Source organism: Hypanus sabinus, chromosome 4 (assembly GCF_030144855.1).
Source record: "Hypanus sabinus isolate sHypSab1 chromosome 4, sHypSab1.hap1, whole genome shotgun sequence".
Classification (NCBI taxonomy): Eukaryota; Metazoa; Chordata; class Chondrichthyes; order Myliobatiformes; family Dasyatidae; genus Hypanus; species Hypanus sabinus.
The window spans coordinates 83628696-83647156 of NC_082709.1; the positions used below are offsets into that span (position 1 = coordinate 83628696).

The 18461-nt window shown below is 44.5% G+C and overlaps 1 protein-coding gene across 11 annotated transcripts in view; it reads right to left on the bottom strand.

The window, feature by feature from the left end:
* Positions 1–531: 531 nt before the first annotated feature.
* Positions 532–18461, bottom strand: part of stk11ip (serine/threonine kinase 11 interacting protein) — a 130078-nt gene continuing 112148 nt past the window's right edge. For all 11 annotated transcript variants that reach the window (XM_059967576.1, XM_059967565.1, XM_059967569.1 and 8 more), the window contains 6 exons: positions 17797–17894; positions 13808–13986; positions 9873–9951; positions 8099–8184; positions 4066–4277; positions 532–2596 (listed from right to left, as the gene is read on the bottom strand). In XM_059967576.1, the coding sequence (XP_059823559.1) occupies positions 2456–2596; positions 4066–4277; positions 8099–8184; positions 9873–9951; positions 13808–13986; positions 17797–17894 (795 nt within the window). In that variant the 3' untranslated portion in view covers positions 532–2455. The remainder of the gene's footprint in view (positions 2597–4065; positions 4278–8098; positions 8185–9872; positions 9952–13807; positions 13987–17796; positions 17895–18461) is intronic.

Sequence of the window (18461 nt, forward strand, 5' to 3'; positions counted from 1 at the left end):
CAGCGAGATTTAGGTCGGCCTGGTAACGTAGCAGTTAGTGTAATGCTATTACGATGCCTGTGACCTAGGCTCAATTCCGTTGCTGTCTGTAAGGAGGTAGTATGTTCTCCCCGTGACTGCATGGGTTTCCCTGGGTGCTCCAGTTTCCTTCACATTCCAAAATAAACATACGGGTTAGTTAGTGAGTTGTGGGCGTGCTGCATTGGCACTGAAAGTATGGCGACACTTGAGGGCTGCCCCCAGCGCCTCCTTGGACTGTGGTTTCTGACACTATTGACACATTTCATGGCAGGTTTTGATTATTCGATGTACTTGTAACAAATAAAGCCGATCTTTAATTAGGACACAGGATTGATGGGGATGGTGAAGACAGAAGAACTAGACAAGGAGATTGGTGTACAGGAGATTAACAGAACCCTGTTGTTGCATGGGCACTGATGAGGAGTACAGGTAATGGATGCTGGTCCCAGGGAACTGTTCGCATGTGGGGGCAGACACGGAAAGATCCAAGTGTCAGACAGAGACTATACGTAGAAACAACAGCCTCACAAAGAAATTTATTGACAAAATTATCAAAAATACAGGCTTTGCAACACAACATTTAAATCACATAGCAAATATACTTTAAAATAAATACAACGCAGCCTCAGTGTAATGGACTGTCCTGTACAGGTATCTGGAGAGGCAGGCGGATTCTCTCATCTCCATTTCAGGGAGACCGAGGGGGATTGGGCAGCAATACAAATGGCCTCTTTAAAAACTTTAAACTTCTTTGAATGTGTGGCTCAGAACGCTAAGCTGTTCAAGCAGTTAATGTGATGGGGAGGTGGACTGGGAATTGAATGAAAAACTTATGTTAGAACTCAGTCTTTTCCAAAGTGTCTCTGCATGTGTGTGCTAATTTGCGTGCACCTGCAATTGCACGTGTCTGTGCACGTGTGCGGATCTTGTGCGTCTGCGAGTATATATGTGTGTGTCTGTTTGTCTGTGTGTGTGTTTGTCTTTCACCACCATTAACTGGCCAAGCCCCATTATCCCACATGAAGAGTTGGAGAGAAAGGGGAGCAGAGGGAGGGGGTTGTGGGGAGGAGAGAGAGAGAGCAACTGGCTGATAGGGGGCGGGAGCCAGTTGCCAAGAAATGGGAATGGAAAGAAGAGTGTGTGGGGAAGGCCGTGGTTGACACACTACCTATCTACACTGCTGTCAGGCCTGATCAATGAACCCAGGTCACAGCACAGAGGAGATATCAATATTGAATTTAAAAGGAAACAAGGGGAGGGTGAAGAAGGGGGAAATGAGTCGTCAGAAGTAGAGACATACAGCATAGGGAGTGCAGTTCAGCAAATGTGGATGGGGGTCTCTGCTCCCAGTATTCAAGGGATATCGGAATTAGACAGATGAGTACATCTGTCCAGGGGAGATGATCCAGCCATTTAGTAAGAGGTACTGTCATCTTCCCTGCCTTTTGGGTGGGGGTGGCATCAAGTCCAGAGACAGCGGGGTGGAAGTAGCTGAGTGTTCAAAGGGAGGAACACTCTGCCCTTGACAGCTGTGCCACAGCCCGGGTTGCACACTCCGCGGTCCCTTGTCCACGACATTGCTCACCTCCCAGCGCCGGCTCCCATCTGCGGAGTACGGAACTGTGTCAGCGTACCCCACCAGGGAGAGGAGAATAGCTTCCTCTGTAGTGGAGGCTGTGGACTGAGAGGGCAGTGCTGGAAATAAGACCTTTCCTGCTTCCCCCCTCTACATCTCCAGTGATACATCGACCTCGCATTCATCTCCTAAAGGAAAACACAGAGGCCACCCACCTCCCCACTCTCCGAGACTGAGGTTCGGTAGGGAGAGTGGACAATGATTTAGATAGGGAGCAGCCCTTTCACTGGGAAAACTGAGGTCCTTTCCACAAAGAGTGTGGAGTCTGTGGAAAATGGGATTAAGTGCAGGAACTCTGGACTGTACAGTGAAAGGTGAACTCATAAAAGGAACGTGAAGGACAATGAGAAAGTGGGAAGTGGGCAGACATCACATTAACTCTGGTGAAATAAAAGTGACAAACATCAGCACTCTTCAGTAAAATCCAGCTCCACCTCTTTGTCACCAGCTGTGAAGGACAGATTCATCAGTGGGAGACCCGAGTCATTCCTGGCAGGAGATAATAACCTCCAAGGGCCGTCCAAGCCTCCTGTAACTCACTGGGCAGGAGAAGGGCAAAGTGCCCTTGTGGGAGAGTCCACCCCAGAAATGGGACAAATTGCCACGGAACATGCTGCAGTCCTTCTGTGCACTGAAGGGCAACAAATTCACCTGCCCAGAAGGTAAGTGCCCCGTTTTCGTAGACGCGGCGGGGAAGTCAACCCTGCCCTTTGCAAGTGTTGGATTTATATACCTCCCTCCTCTCTCGCTTCCCCCGCAGACCCACCCACCACACCCTGAGTCCAGTTTCCTTTCAGTCTATTCAGGTACTTGGTGGACGGTGATTTTCAGGGCCACTCCAAACATTTCCTCCCAGTATTCGCGGATCCAGGTCACAAGGCTGCTGAGCAGCTCCACGCACTCTGCTCGCAGGTGCCACGCGCTCTCCGTGCGACTCACCTGGTGGGGAGGAGAACGACACAAACCGTCAGGGCACCTGAAATTTGCCGTTTTGCATCAACAGTACAGTGCAATAGGACATACAGTTACTGGACACTTCATTATGTATAGTTTTTCATAAATTCTATTGAATTTCCTGTAAGTGCCTGATATAAAATGGATCTCAAGATAGTATATGGGTTCAGTGGTTGTTCAGACCAAACATCAGAATGGGGATGAAACGCGATCTAAGTGACTTTAACCATGGAATGATTGTTGGTGCCAGATGGGGTGGTTTGAGTATCTCAGAAACTGCTGATCTCTTGGGACTTTCATGCACAACAGTCTCTAGAGTTTACAGAGAGTGGTGTGGGAGAAGAATAAATATCCAATGAGCAGCAGATCTGTGGGCAAAAATGTCTCGTTAATGAGACATTTCCTCTTCCTTTCTCCCTTGGGCAGAAGATGCAGGAGTTTGGAAGTCCAGATGACCAGATCCACGAACAGCTTCATACCTCTTTAACATCCGCTTCCCAGTGGTGCTCAAACCCTTAACTCTATCTCTTCTATTACCGTCACTCTGGCATTTCTTTCTACGTTTGAAGTGCTCTAAACATAGCTGCTCACTGTAACGTGGCACATGTGTGTTCAGCTTGACTGTAATTGCATTCAGCTCCAGTTGCCTCATTATAGGAAGGATGTGGAAACTTTAGAGAGGGTGCAGAAGGGATGAACTAGGAGGCTACATGGATTAGGAAGCATGTCTGAGGTTGATGAGCTGGGGTTTTTGTCTTTGGATGAGAGGCAACCTGATAGAGGTGTACAAGGTAATGAGACGGAGATAGGAGTGACTTTTTCCAAGGGGTGGCAATGACTAATATGAGAGGGAGTAATTTATAAGGTGATTGGAGGAAGTTTTAAGAGGATGCTGCAGGCAGTCTTTTATTGCTTTTTTAAAAGCAGAGTGTGGTGAGTGTGTGGAATGCGCTGTCCAGGGTGGTGGTAGAGGGACACTGGAGCGACTTTCAATTTGGCACATGGATGAAAGAAAAAAAGAGAGATATTAGGGAGGGAAGAGGTAGATTGTTCTTGGAGTATGTTAAAAGGTCGGTACAACATCGTGGGCAGATGGTCCTGTTCTGTCCTCTAATGCTGTATTCTATTCACTATATACACACGTGCACACGCACATACACACAAGAAAGTCTACAGATGCTGGAAATCCAGAGCAACACACACAAAACGCTGGAGGAACAGCAGATCAGGCAGCATCTGTGGAAAGGAGTAAAGCGTTGGCGTTCTGGACCGAGACCATTCATGAGGATTGGAAAGGCAGGGAGCAGAAGCCAGAATAAGAAGGCTGGGGAGGGGAAGCAGTGCCAGCTGGCGGTTGATAGGTGAAGGGGAAGGTGGTGGCGTGGAGGAGAGGAGGATGAAGCAACAAGTTAGGCTGCATCGTCATATATGAGAGCGGCAAACCAAAGATGTACCTCGTGGTAGATGTTGAGCCGGACATCGTGCGGGACAGACTTGTAGAGGCTGATTGAGCTGATGTTGCTGATGGGCTGCGACTCCTTGATGAGGATCTCGCTTGGCGGAGGACTGGCCACCTCGCTGGTCACCTTCTTCCACTGGTGGTCCTCTGTCAGCAGGTGCAGCGTGGATGAAGTAGCGAGCACAGTGACTGGGGAAAGGACGTCATCTGTAATCAGGGCACAGAGGGAGGGAAGTATATGAGGGTTAAAGGGAACTGCTTATAGTTATTTATAATGACAATCAAGGACACATACTCAGTGGCCACTTTGTTATGTACACCACTAAACCAGCTCATTACTGCAAATATCCAATTAGCCAACCATGTGGCAACAATTCAGTGCAGAAAAGCATGCAGACATGGTCAAGAGGTTCAGCTGTTGTTTGGACCAAACATCAGAATGGGGAAGAAATGTGATCTAAGTGACTTTGACCGTGGAATGATTGTCGGCGCCAGATGGGGTGGTGTGAGCAACTGAAACTGCTGATAACCTGGGATTTTCAAGCACAACAGTCTCTAAATTTTACAAAGTATAGTGCAAAAAAAAAAATCCAGTGAGCACCAGTGGCGAAAACAACTTGTCAATGAGAGAGATCAGAGAAGAAAGATCACATTGGTTCAAGCTGACAGGAAGGTGACAGTAACTCAAATAATTACCCATTACCAGCAAGTCAAGTCAACTTTGATTGTCATTTCGACCATAACTGCTGTTACAGTGCATAGTAAAAATGAGACAACGTTTTTCAGGACCATGGTGTTACATGACACAGTACAAAAAACTAGACTGAACTACGTAATAATAAAAAAAAAGCACACAGAAAGCTACACTAGACTACAGACCTACACTGGACTGCATAAAGTGCACAAAAACAGTGCAGGCATTACAACAAATAATAAATAGGACAATAGGGCAAGGTGTCCGTTCAGGCTTCGGGTATTGAGGAGGCTGATAGCTTGGGGGAAGAAACTGTTACAAAGTCTGGCTGTGAGAGCCCAAATGCTTTGGTGCCTTTTCCCAGACGGCAGGAGGGAGAAGAGATTGTATGAGGGGTGCATAGGGTCCTTCATAATGCTGTTTCCTTTGCAGATGGTGTGCAGAAGAGCATTTCTGAATGCATAACACATTGAACTTTGAAGTTGATGGACTACAGCAGTACAAGGCCATGAAAGTCCATTCAGTGGCCATTCTTTTGGTTATAGGAGATGTCTAGTAAAGTGGCTACTGGGCGTATATACAGAAAGGTGCCAGGAAAAAGCTGCACTATCATCAAGGATCCCACCCACCCTGCTCATGGACTGTCTGTCCCACTCCCATTGGGAGTCTACATAGCATCCATGCCAGGATCACCAGACTCAAAAAAACAGTTACTTCCTCTAAACTGTCAGAGTGATCTCCACCCATCAGCTCTCCCCACCACCACTGCTTTATTATTTCCTGTCAGTCACTCTTGTACCTAGTGCCACTTAGACTGATTGTATGCACATTATGTATATCAGCACATGTTATATATTTATGTTTTTTTTTGGGTTTTGTATGCTTGTTGTATCTTTCTTTTACACTTGCTTACTAAAGAATGATAAGTTTCAAAATTGTTTATTGAAAATAAGGGCCATTTGGCCCATCTAGGACTCACTAGCTCATAGCAGAGCAATCCCCACCATCAAATTTTTATTTCTTTGGAACTTTATCTTAAGTGCTCAGCAAGTCTGTGATTCTTTTGCTATTTATCTCCCAGCATGCCTTTGGAGTGTGGGAGGAAACCAGAACGCGTGAAGGTAAAACCACAGGGTCACAGGGAGAACATGCAAACTCCACAAAGAGGTCAGGATCGAATCCAGGTCATCAGAACTGTGAGGCAGCACCAACAAGCCACCTCAACTTATGTTGTCCTGCCATTCAAAAGAAGCTGGAAGCAAGGGTAGTTTGGGGCCCGATATTGAGATTGATAACAGCTAGTAGCCAATGCCCCAAAGTTTCTTCCCCCACCTCCCCCCCCCCAACTTCACATCAACACTCCCAATCCCAATCCACTGGTTTCCAGATCAGTGACTTAAGAGTCATACAGCACGACGACAACTCATTCATGTTGATCAGGACACTCTCTAAACCAGTCTCATGTGCCTACATTTAGCCCATATACCCCTAAACCTTTCCTATCCAGGTCTAAATGTCTTTAAAATGTCTCTTCAATCCGGAAAAATGAGAAGTAATTCACTTTGATAGGACAAATTTGAAGGATTAGTACAGGATCCTTATAAGTATGAAGGATGAGAGGGATCTCCGAGCTCACCTCCATATACCCCTCGAAGCTGCCGCACTGTCTGATAGGATAAGGCGGAGTGTGGTGCATTGGACTTCATTAGTCACAGAGGACTGAGTTCAAGAGCCGTAAGATAATGTTGCAGCTCTCTAAAGCTGCAGTTAGAGCACATTTCGAACATCATGTTCAGTTCTGATGACCAAATTATTGGAAGGATGTGGAAGCTTTAGTGAGGGTGCAGAAGAGGTTTACCAGGATGTTGCCTGGATTAGAGGAAAGGTTGAGTGGGTTAGGGATTTCTCCTCTTTGAAAAGGAGGATGAGAGGTGACTTGACAGAGGTGGATAAGATAAGAGGCATAGAGTAGACAGTCAGAGATTTTTCCCAGGGCAGAAATGGCCAACAAGAGGGGCATAATTTTATGGTGATTGGAAAGAAGTATGGGGTGGTATGTCAGAGGTGAGTTCTTTACATAGAGAGTGGTGGGTGTGTGGAAGCCAGGGTTGACGGTAGAGGCAGATATTTTTGGGGCACTTAGGAGACTCTTAGATGGGCACATGGATGAAAGAAAGATGGAGGTCTATGTGGGAGGGAAGGGTTAGCCTGATCTTCAAGATCAAGTCTCTTGTCATCTGACTGTACATACATACAACCAAACAAAACTACATACCCCTAGACCACAGTACACCCACAATACATATATCATGCACAGTACATAAAACAAAATATTATCACAAATAAGTTAAAAAAATATAATTCAAAATACATATGAATTGTGCAGCACAGGTAAACAGTAATCAACACAGGAAACAGCTCTCTGTTCTAGTGACGAGACCTCAGTGGTGGCAAGGTACTTATCAGTCTAAGAGTAGCCTAAGAACTTAGACTAGGTTAAAGGGTTAGCACGACATCGTGGGCCGAAGGGTCTCCACTGTGCTGTTCTGTTCTATGTTCTTAAATGTTATTGTACTTGCATTAACCACTTCCTCTGGCAGTTTGTTTCATAAATACACACTAACTTTAACCTTACTAATCAAAAATACCTCCAGAAGATCACTTCCAAGTCTCCTGCACTCCAAGAAATAAGAGTCTACCCTGTCCAGCTTCTCCCTATAACTCACGTTCTCCAATACTGGCAACACTCAAAGTGGTTGTTGATAGATTCTTGATTAGTAAGGGCATCACAGGTTACAGGGAGAAGGCAGGAAAATAGTGTTGAAAGAAATAACAAATCAGCCACAATGGAATGGTAGAGTAGACTTGATGAGCCAAATGTTTACGGTTTTATGGTCTAAACATTCTTGTAATTTTTTTGCACTTCCCAGTTTGATGATGCCTTCCCGGGACCTCACAATCTACCTCGTTATGACCTTGCACTTTATGGTCTCCAGCACTGCACTTTCTTTGTAACTGTAGCATTCTATTCTGCACCCTTTTTGTACCACCTCAATGTACTGTTGTGATGAAATTATCTGCATGGCACGTAACATAAAGCTTTCCAATGAGCTAGTGCAATCACTTGAGTCGAGTATATTGTTCTGCTGAGTGATTGTCTATTGGTGGGTCCTTAGGTGGTTGCAGAGGCCAATCCAGGATCCACCTATATGGGCAAGATTTCCAACGTACCTTGGTACATGCGAGAATAATGAACTGATTTAACAGTTTCAAAAGGCGATCACCCCAAGGACTTATAATCTGTACCAGATGGGTAGAGCCTGCAGAACTTTACCTTGAATCAAGTACAGCAGCACATACAGGTAATTGGGGCGTTTGCCGTCTGATGAAGGGGCCTCGGAATGCTCCTGGATTAGGGGCCTGGAAGAACACAGCAATATCAGGACCAAAGCAGACAAATGAAAGTAAAATGATCTGTAGAGAACAACTCTTTGCATTGACCAGCCATGGCCAAGAAGGCTCACCAACATCTCTACTTCCTCAGAAGGCCAAGGAAATTCAGCAGCCCTATTGACCCTCACCAATTTTTACAGATGTACTAGACATCCTATCCAGTTGAGCCGCAGCATGGTATAGCAACTGCAAGAAACTTCAGAGAGTTGTCAACACAATCCAACCCAATCACACAAACCAACCTCTTCAATTGACACTCCTGACGCTTCCTGCTGCCTCAGGAAAGCAGCCAGCAAGATCAAGGACCAGAAGACCGTAAGATACATAAGCAGAGTTAGGCCATTCAGCACAATGAGTCTGCTCTGCCATTGCATCATTGCTGATTTAGTATCCCTCTCAACCCCATTCTCCTGACTTTGCCCTGTAGCTAACCCTTCCCTCCCATATTGCCCTCCATTTTTTCTTACATCCATGTGTCTATCTGAGGCTCTAAAATGTCCCTAATGAATCTGCCTTTATCACCACCCCCAGCAGTGCCTTCCATATACTTACCACTCACTGTAAAAAACTACTTCAGAATCGCTCCTATATGTTCCTCCAATCAACTTAAAATGCATGTTTCTATGTGTAACGTGCTGTAAGGTTTCACTGCTAATGTAATGGCTTCTCTGTAATGTTTCACTACTGAGGTAATGGTCTCTCTGTAGCAGCAATGTTTGGGTTATGATTAGAGATAACGGGGCTTTGGAATGTGTGCTATCCAATAAGAGGGATGTCGTTCTTTCTTGTGGGTCTGGGATTTCGCATTTTTTTTTGTCGGGGAGAGATGACAAGAGAAGATGGGAATGGAGAGAGTTGGTAGACCGCTGGACGAGTGGACTTGGAGCGAGGGTCCGAGGGTCGGCTACGCTCGGAGGAGGCTGACAGGGAACAATGGACGAAGCATGAGCTCCAACGTTACGCATTAGACTGTTTAATGAGAATGCGCCCTTTAACCACATTGTCAAACTAAGAATTATAAACCTCAATTATATAATCGCATATTGTGTACTGTTTGTTATTTCATGGTACTGACTCATAACAGGGGACACATCGCGCAGCATCTACCCAAACAAGATTTAAGTTTGGCTGGGCAGGGGCTGTCTTCCCCTAGATTAGGCTGCTAGCCGAACTGAGAGCTACACATGTATTAGCCACTTCCATCCTGGGGAAAAAATGCTGGCTGCCCAACACATTCAGGGTACCCCCAGCACAATGCTTGGACTGTGTTAGTTGCCATCGCAAACGAAACATTTCACTACGTTGCAATACAAGTGACAAAGCTGTTGAATCTTTATCGTAAGACCTGTTCTCTAATTCAGGCAACATCTTGCTAAATCTCCTCTGCACCCTCAACTTCTTTCTGAAAATGAGGTGACCAGAATGGCAACAGGGAGAAGGCAAAGAGTGGGGTTAAATCAGACATGATCAAATGGCAGAGCAGACTCGGAAGGTCGAATGGCCTCATTCTGCTTCCATGTCCTATGGTCTTAACCCTTTTCTCATCTCCCTACAAGAGAGCCCAGTTTACACATGGATTTTAGTTTACAAGTGTGATGCTCTCAGCGGTTCTTTGATTATTAGGCAGGGTATAATAAAGCTTTCTTAACCCTTACCAGAGTTTGTGCTGTGGGTCCATTCGGGTGAAGGAGATGGACTGCAGCTTGCTGACGGGCGTTAATTCCCGAACCATGTCTGTGAATAAAACCAGCAGATTTTAGGAAGGTGAGTAGTGGCATTATGACTGCGAGCAGGTATTCCTGCTCATTCTAATGGCCTAAAGCAGTTAGTCATTATTTTACAGCAAAGAATTGAGCCCTTCAGCCTATCTAGTCTATACTGAACTGTTATTTTGGCCAGAGCCTTCCACACCCTTCCCTACTTATCCAAACTTTCTTACATGCTAAAATCAAACCCACATCCCCTCCTTGTCTCCTCCATGCTGATTACAGATGAGAGGATTTCACCCAAGCCATTTCCTACATCTACTGACCCAGAACCAGGTCTATTATCACTGTCTTACATGACCTGAAATTTGTTGATTTGTGGGAGTAGTAGTGTCATGACATAAAATCACAATAAATTGCAAAATAAACAGAACATAGAACAGTACAGGCCATTCAGCCCATAATGTCATGCTGACCTATGGTATATAAACCTAGTCCATGATCAACCTAACCCTTCCCTCCTACACAGCCGACACCCCTGTCTATTTCCTGCGTCCTTGTGCCCATCTAAGAGTCACCTTAAATGTCCCTAATGTATCTGCCTCCAACATCACTCTTGGCAGTGTGTTCCAGGCACCCAGCACTCCATGTAAAAAAAAAGTCTTCCGTAACTCCCCTCCACTCACCTTAAATGGATGTCCTTTAGTATTAGACACTCCCACTCTGGGAAACAAGAGCTGGCTGTAGACTAGACCTATACCTCTCAACCTTACAGATCCACTGACTCAGAATCAGAATTTATTGTCATACATAAATGGAAATTTGTTGTTTTGTAGCAGCAGTAGTGTAAATACAGAAAATTGCTATAAATTAGAAAATAATTAAATAAGTGGCACAAAAACCAGTAATAATGTTCTAGTGAGTATGGGTTCATTGTCCATTCAGAAATCTGATGGTGGAGGGGAAGAAGCTGCTCCTAAATTGTGCGTATGTCTTCAGAATCCTATTCCTCCTATACTATGGTATTAATAAGTGGAGGCACATCCTGAACGGTGAGGGCCATTAGTGATACACTGATTGCAACTATGGCCCCTTTTCAACCCCACTCCTTTTCTCTATTTCCCTCTTATAAAATGCTCCAGGATTGCTGTTAATATTCCCCAGTGTTACCACCCTCAATACCCACGCTCTCAACACTATCTGTGCTCCGTCAGGACTTGCTCCTTTCCAGTTCTCCATCCGTAACACAAGCTACTTTTGTTTGTAAATCCAACCTCACTATCTCTTGACATGGAGTTTTTCAATAGACAATAGATGCAGGAGTAGGCCATTCGGCCCTTCTAGCCAGCACCGCCATTCACTGCAATCACGGCTGATCATACACAATCAGTACCCCGTTCCTGCCCTCTCCCCATATCCCTTGACCCCGCTATCTATAAGAGCTCTATCTAACTCTTTCTTGAATGCATCCAGAGACTTGGCCTCCACTGCCTTCTGGGGCAGAGCATTCCATCGATCCACCACTCTGGGTGAAAAAGTTTTTCTGCATCTCTGTTCTAAATGGCCTACCCCTTATTCTTAAACTGTGGCCTCTAGCTGGAACATGCTTCCTGCCTCCAGTGTGTCCAATCCCTTAATAATCTTATATGTTTCAATCAGATCCCCTCTCATCCTTCTAAATTCCAGCGTATACAAGCCCAGTCGCTCCAATATTTCAACATATGACAGTCCCGTCATTCCGGGAATTAACCTTGTGAACCTACTCTACACTTCCTCAATAGCCAGAATGTCCTCCCTCAAATTTGGAGACCAAAACTGCACACAATACTCCAGGTGGGGTCTCACCAGGGCCCTGTACAGCTGCAGAAGGACCTCTTTATTCTTATACTCAATTCCTCTTGTTATAAAAGCCAGCATGCTACTAGTTTTCTTGCACTTACCGGCTGTACCTTCATCTGATGGAACACATTGACTGTGAACATTCACAATCCCATTTTAGATTGCCTTTCACGAGCTGCCTGTCGACTGCTCTTCAGGTAAATGCTCCATAAAATACTGGAATAAAGGAGGTGTGAGTGCCTTGAATGCTCTGCCTGTGTTGGTGGTAGGGGCAGGTCGGGACACCTGGGAGTTTTAAGAGACTTTTAAATAGGCACATGAATGTGAGGAATGTTAGAGTGATTTTTGGGTTTAGGGTTATTTACAGTTAACAAATGGCTTTGGCTACCAGTCTCCTGTTCCTTGAAAATGCATTGTGGATTTAATTTGGGACAAGGCATTCCTAAAAGCTGTGAATCCCAGTCCAGCAGATGCTGGCATGGTGATATGGATGCGAATCAGGAGGTGTGAAGTTTGTATGTAGCTTTAAAAGAAAGCATTGTCTATACTTCGTAAATATATGGAATTGTCCTTTGTGTTTAGCAAACAAATATCGAGCCCCACATTGGGACAGGAGATTTTTCCACTGAAAGCATCTCCATACGATGCCTGCAGTACCTTGATTTTATGAATAAAGAAGCTGCTTTGTCTCTAGCAGTAATTCCCTCCGGCGATTTCATTCATGCAATCACAAGGAAAATGGAAGGTAAAACATTGTAGGCATATTAGTTTAGTTGCCCATTTGAAAACTAATTTATATTGTTTAGCACATCAATGTGGGCCAAAGGGCTTGTTCCTGTGCTCTACTATTCTATGTTCTAATTAGGCCATTCAGCCCATTGAGTCTATTATGACAGGTCCTGACTTTTCATGTTAACATCAAGCCTTCCTCCAATTCAGGGCCTTAATTTCTAGTCAGCCCTTCACTATAACAAGCTAACAAGTTTTGATCAATGCCACTGAAATACTCACCATTGACACTCCCTTCACTTGCTAGGCTAATGCCCAAACTTGATATAGAACACTACAGCACAGTACCGCACCTTCAGACCTCAATGCTGTGCTGACCTTTTAACTTACTCCAAGTTCAATCTAACCATTCCTTCCCTCCATTTTTCTATCATCCATGTGCCTATCCAAGAGTCCTTTAGAAGTCCCTCATGTATCTGCCTCTACCACAACCACTGGCAGCAAGTTTCACGCACCCATCATTGTCTGTCAAAAGAATTAGGCTATTTGGCCCATTGAGTCTGCTCTGCCATTCCATCATAGCTGATTATTATCCCTCTTAACCCCAATCCCCTGCCTTCCTCCCTGTAACGCTCTTACTAATCAAGAAGTTACCAACCTCTGCTTTAAATATACGCACAAAGAGATGGCCTTCACAGCTGTCTGTAGCACTGAATTTAAACAACTCACTACCTTCTGGCTAAAGAATTTCCTCCTCATTTCTGTTCTAAATGGAGGTCCCTCTATTCTGAAGCTGTGCCCTCTGGTCCTAGATGAACCCCATTACAAGGAGGTCAACCCCTCCATGTCCACTCTAACTAGGCCTTTCCATATTTGATGAGATCTCTCCTCATTCTTCTAAACCTCAGTGAATACAGGCCCAGAGCCATCAGATGTCATTCCTCCTGTACTTCCCTCCAATCACCTTAAAGTTATGCTCTAATCACCTTAAAATTATAATAAATTATATTACTATATTGTGCAGGTCAGCTCCGGCAGACAAACCACACTGTACCCGAAGCTTATAAAACAGTGTTTAAGTTATGCTTCTCTGTGAATGTTACTTATCTGATGCTATGTGTCTGTGATGCTGCTCTAAATAAGCTTTCATTGCACCGGGCATACGTGTACTTGTGCATATGACAATAAACTCGGCTTGGACTCTGCTAATGTATGATGATGATTCTGAAACAGGTTCCTATAGGGACTACAAACATGGCATTTACTAAGCTCGAAACACTTTGGGGCGAGTTCTTTGTGACACCAGCAACACCCACCTGTGAAAAACTGGATGAAGTTCTTGCATTTGGATGGATTTCGGATCAGCAGGGTGTACGAGCTGCCTGCACTGTCGAACTCCATGCCGATGTTTTGGGTGCGGAGACCCACTTGCAGGTACAGCAGGTCCCGAATCGGATGCACCTCCCGCTTTCTCAGCCAGTTTGATGGCTGACCGCTGAATGGGGGGGGGGGGGGGGGAAGGAGACAGCGATTGAGTGGGATAGTGTTTAACCTTGTAATACCTCAATTAGGTAATCAATTCAACTGTATGAATAGTATGAAAGACACATTTTATATTGTAACTTGCTACATGTGACAATAATAAAGCAATTCCAATTTACCTCTACGGCCATGATGAGGTCCATGGAATATTGACTATAAGACCATAAGATATAGGAATAGATTTGGGGCCTTCATCTCATTGAATCTGCTCTGCCATTCCATCATGGCTGATTTATTATCCTTTCAACCCCCATTCTATGCCTTCCCTTCAATACCTTCGACACCTTTACTAATGAATAACTTTTCAACCTTCATTGAAATATACCCAAATGACTTGGCCTCCACAGTAATCTGTGGCAATAAATTCAACAAATTAACCACAGTCTGAATAAAAAAATCCTCATCTCTGCTGCTTAGGGACAACTGTCTATTCTGAGGCTGTTCCCTTTGGTCCTAGACTCTCCCACTGTAGGAAACATCCTCTCCACATTTACTCTGTCTGGCCTTTCAATATCCAATAGGTTTCAATGTGATTTCTCTTCCCTCATTCTTCTAAAATCGAATTAATGCAGACCCAGAGCCATCAAGTGCTCCTCATACATTAACCCTTTCATTCCCAGGATCATTCTCGTGGACCTTCTCTGGATCCTCTCCAGTGCCAGCACATATTTTCTTAGATAAGGAGTCCAAAACTGCTCACAATACTCCAAGTACTGATCAATGCCTTACAAAGCCTCAGCATTACATCCTTACTGTTATATTGTATGCCTCTTGAAATGAATGCTAACATTGTATTTGCCTTCCTCACCAAAGAGTCAAGTTAACCTTCTGAGGAATCCTGCACAAAGACTCCCAAGTCCCTTTGCAACTCTGATTTTTTTTTAATGTTCTCCCCATTTCGAAAATAGTTTTCACATCTATTCCTCCTATTAAAGTGCATAACAACACACTTCACTACACTGTATTCCATCCGCCATGTCTTTGCCCATTCACCCAATGTATTCAAATCCTTCTGCAGGCCCCTGCTTCCTCAACACGACCTGCCTCTCCACCTACTTTCATATCACCTGCAAACTTGGCTAAAAAGCCATCAACTCCGTGAACCAAACTGTTGACATATAACATCAAAAAGCACAATCCCAACATTGACCCCTGCAGAACACAACTGGTCACTGGCAGCCGACCAGTAAAGGGCCTCTATTCCCACTGTTTGCCTTCTGTCAGTCAGCCAATATTCTATCTTGTTGAGTGGCCTCATGTGTGGCACTTTGTCAAAGGCCTTTTAAAAATCCAAGTAAGCAACATCCACTGATTGTCCTTTGTCTATCTTGTCTGTTATTTCCTCAAAGAATTCCAACAGATTTATCAGGCAAGGTTTTCCCTTAAGGAGACCATGTTGACTTTGGCCTGTTTTATCATGTGCCTCCAAGTACCCCTAAACCTCATCCTCAACAATCCTCCACATCTTCTCAATCACAGAAGTCAGGTTAACTGACCAAATTCCCTGTCTTCTGCCTCCATCTCTTTTCAAAGAATGGAGTGACATATGCAATTTTCCTCCAGAACCTTTCCAGAATCTAGTGAATGGCTCCACAATCTCTTCAGCTACTTCTTTCAGAACCCTGGGTGTAGCCCATTTGGTTCAGGTACCTTTCCCTGCCTTCAGATCTTTCAGCTTCCCAAGCAACTACAGTCAATTCTTCCCCCTAACACACTCAAATTTCTGGCATACTGCTAGTGTCTTTCACAGTGAAGACTGACACAAAATTCTTAATAACTTTGCCCACCATTTCTTTGCTCCCTGTTACAACAGCATCATTTTTCAGCAGTCTAATATCCACTCTCACCTCTTATATTCTTGATATATCTGAAAAAATTATATCTTTTATATTATCCACTAGCTTATCTTCATATTTCATCTTTTCTCTACCCTTGTGTTGTTTTTAGTTGCCTTCTTTTAGTTTTTAAAAGCTTACTAATCCTCTAACTTCCCGCGAAGTTTTTCAATATTATAGACCCTCAGCCACTGTTGTGCTGTCCTCTCTTTAGAATACTTCTTTGGGATGTATATATCCTGTGTCTTCCAAACTGCCCCCAAAACTTCAGCCATTGCTGTTCTGCCATCATCCCCAAGTGTCCCCCTTCCAATTAACATTAGTCAGCTCCTCTCTCATGTTTCTGTAATTCCCTTTACTCCGCTGTGATACTGATTGTGCAGGCTGGCTGATGAGTTATAACATTACACTGTTGATTTTGTATTCTAGTGCCATCTCGAAGTGAGGAGTGCCTCCCTGGGAATGATCCAGTTCACCTGTTAACGAGAGCAGCTTGGAGAAGAATAACCAAGTAACAATCTTGGATCAGGTGGACAGTGAGCTTAATATGACAGAATTCACGCTGCAGTTTGAGGGGGAGAAGGTAAAGTCAGATGAGTCAGTATTACAGTGGAGTAAAGGGAATTACAAAGGCATGTTAGAGGAGCTGGGGGCGCTAGTAGGGATGATGGCAGAATAACAATGGCTGGAGTTTTGGGGGCAATTTGGAAGGCGCAGGATAGATACATCCCAAAGATGAAGTAGTATTCTAAAGGGAGGATGCTGCAACTGTGGTTGACAAGGGTAGTTAGAGAGCATAAAGGCAAAAGGGGGGGGGCACATAAAATAGCAAAAATCAGTGGCAAGTTAGAGCATTGGGAACCTTCTAAAGATCAACAGAAGGCGATTAAAAAGCCAGAAGGAGAGAGAAGATGAAATATCAGGGTAAATCTATCTGGCAGAAGGCAAAGAATGGGAAGAGAGAGCCTTTTCTGGTTGGCTGCCAGTGACTAGGGGTTGGTGTTGGGACCGCTTCTTTTCAAGTCATATGTCGATGAGCTGCATGACGGACTTGACAGCTTCGTGGCCGTTTGAAGATGATACAGATATAGTTGAGGGGCAAGTAGTGTTGAGGAAGCAGGGAGTCTGCAGAAGGACTTCAGACAGATTGGGAGAGTGGAGCAAGAAGTGGCAGAAGGAACTACATGGCCATGTACTTTGGTAGGAAGAATAACTGCTTAGACTATTTTCAAAATGGGGAGAAAATTCAACAATCAGAGGAGGAAAGGGACTTGACAGTCCTTGAGCAGGATTCCCCAAAGGTTAACTTGCAGGTGGAGCCAGTGGGAAGATAGGCAAATGCAATGTTAGCATTCATTTGGAGAGGACTAGAATATAAGAACAAGGATAGGATGCTGAAGCTTTATAAGGCATTGGACAGACGCATTGTGAGTAGTTTCGGGCCCCTTATCTAAGAAAAGTCATGCTGGCATTGGAGGTTCACAACAATGATTCTGGGAATGAAAGAGTTAATATATGAGGAGCTTTTAATGGCTCTGGGCCTGCGCTCGTTGGAGTTTAGAAGAATGAGGAGGTTCTCACTGAATTGGAAGTCTGGATATAGGAAGAGTGCTTCCTATAGTGGGCAAGTCTACAACCAGAGGGCACAGAATAGAAAAATATCCACTTAGAACTGACACAAGGAGGAATTTCTTTCACCAGACAGCAGTGAGTCTCTGGAATTCATTGCCACAGGCGGCTGTGGAGGCAAAGTCACTGAGTATATTTAAAGCAGAAGTTGACAGGTACGTGATTAGTCAGAGCATCAATTACAGGGAGAAGGTAGGGGGAATGTGGTTGAGAGGGTTAATAAATCAGCCATGGTGGAGCAGGTGCAATGGGCCAACTGGCCTAATTCTGCTCCCATGTTTTATGGATAAAGTACTAACCTGGGCAGTCCAGTGATTTCCAAAATGTAGACATTGAGGTTTGACATAATGAGTAATGAGGCATACTCTTCAGGGCTCCCAAACTTCACTGTAGATGCCTGTAAGTAGCAAAACATAGCTTCACTAAACACTTAGGAAACACGAGTGGCTCAGATGCAGGGTTTTGACCTGAAACATTGAGAATTCCTACCCTCCCATAGATGCTGCTTGACTGCTGAGTTCATCTGGCAGATTGTTGCTTTATTAACTACTCACTTGCAGGAGGGTGATTACACTGGGGATCAGGTCAAGGGTGCCAACGATACATGACCCCACTGCAAAGGGGTCAGCCCAGTCACCAGTGGCAGATGCAGTTCAATCTGGACAAGTGTAAGGTGATTCACTTTGGAAAGTCACACTTGAAGGCAGGGTACAGGATTAATGGCAGGATTCTTAGCAGCAGAAAGGAACAAAGGGAATTTGGGGCCCCATGTCAAAGTGGCCGTGCAAGTTGACAGATGGTTAAAAATGCGTATGGTGTGATGGCTTTCATTAGTCGGGGGACGGAGTTCAAGAGCTACCATGTAATGTTGCAACTCTATGAAACTTTGGTCAGACCACACTTGAAATATTGTGTCCAGTTCTGGCCACTTCATTAGAGGACAGGTGTAAAACTTAAAAGGGTG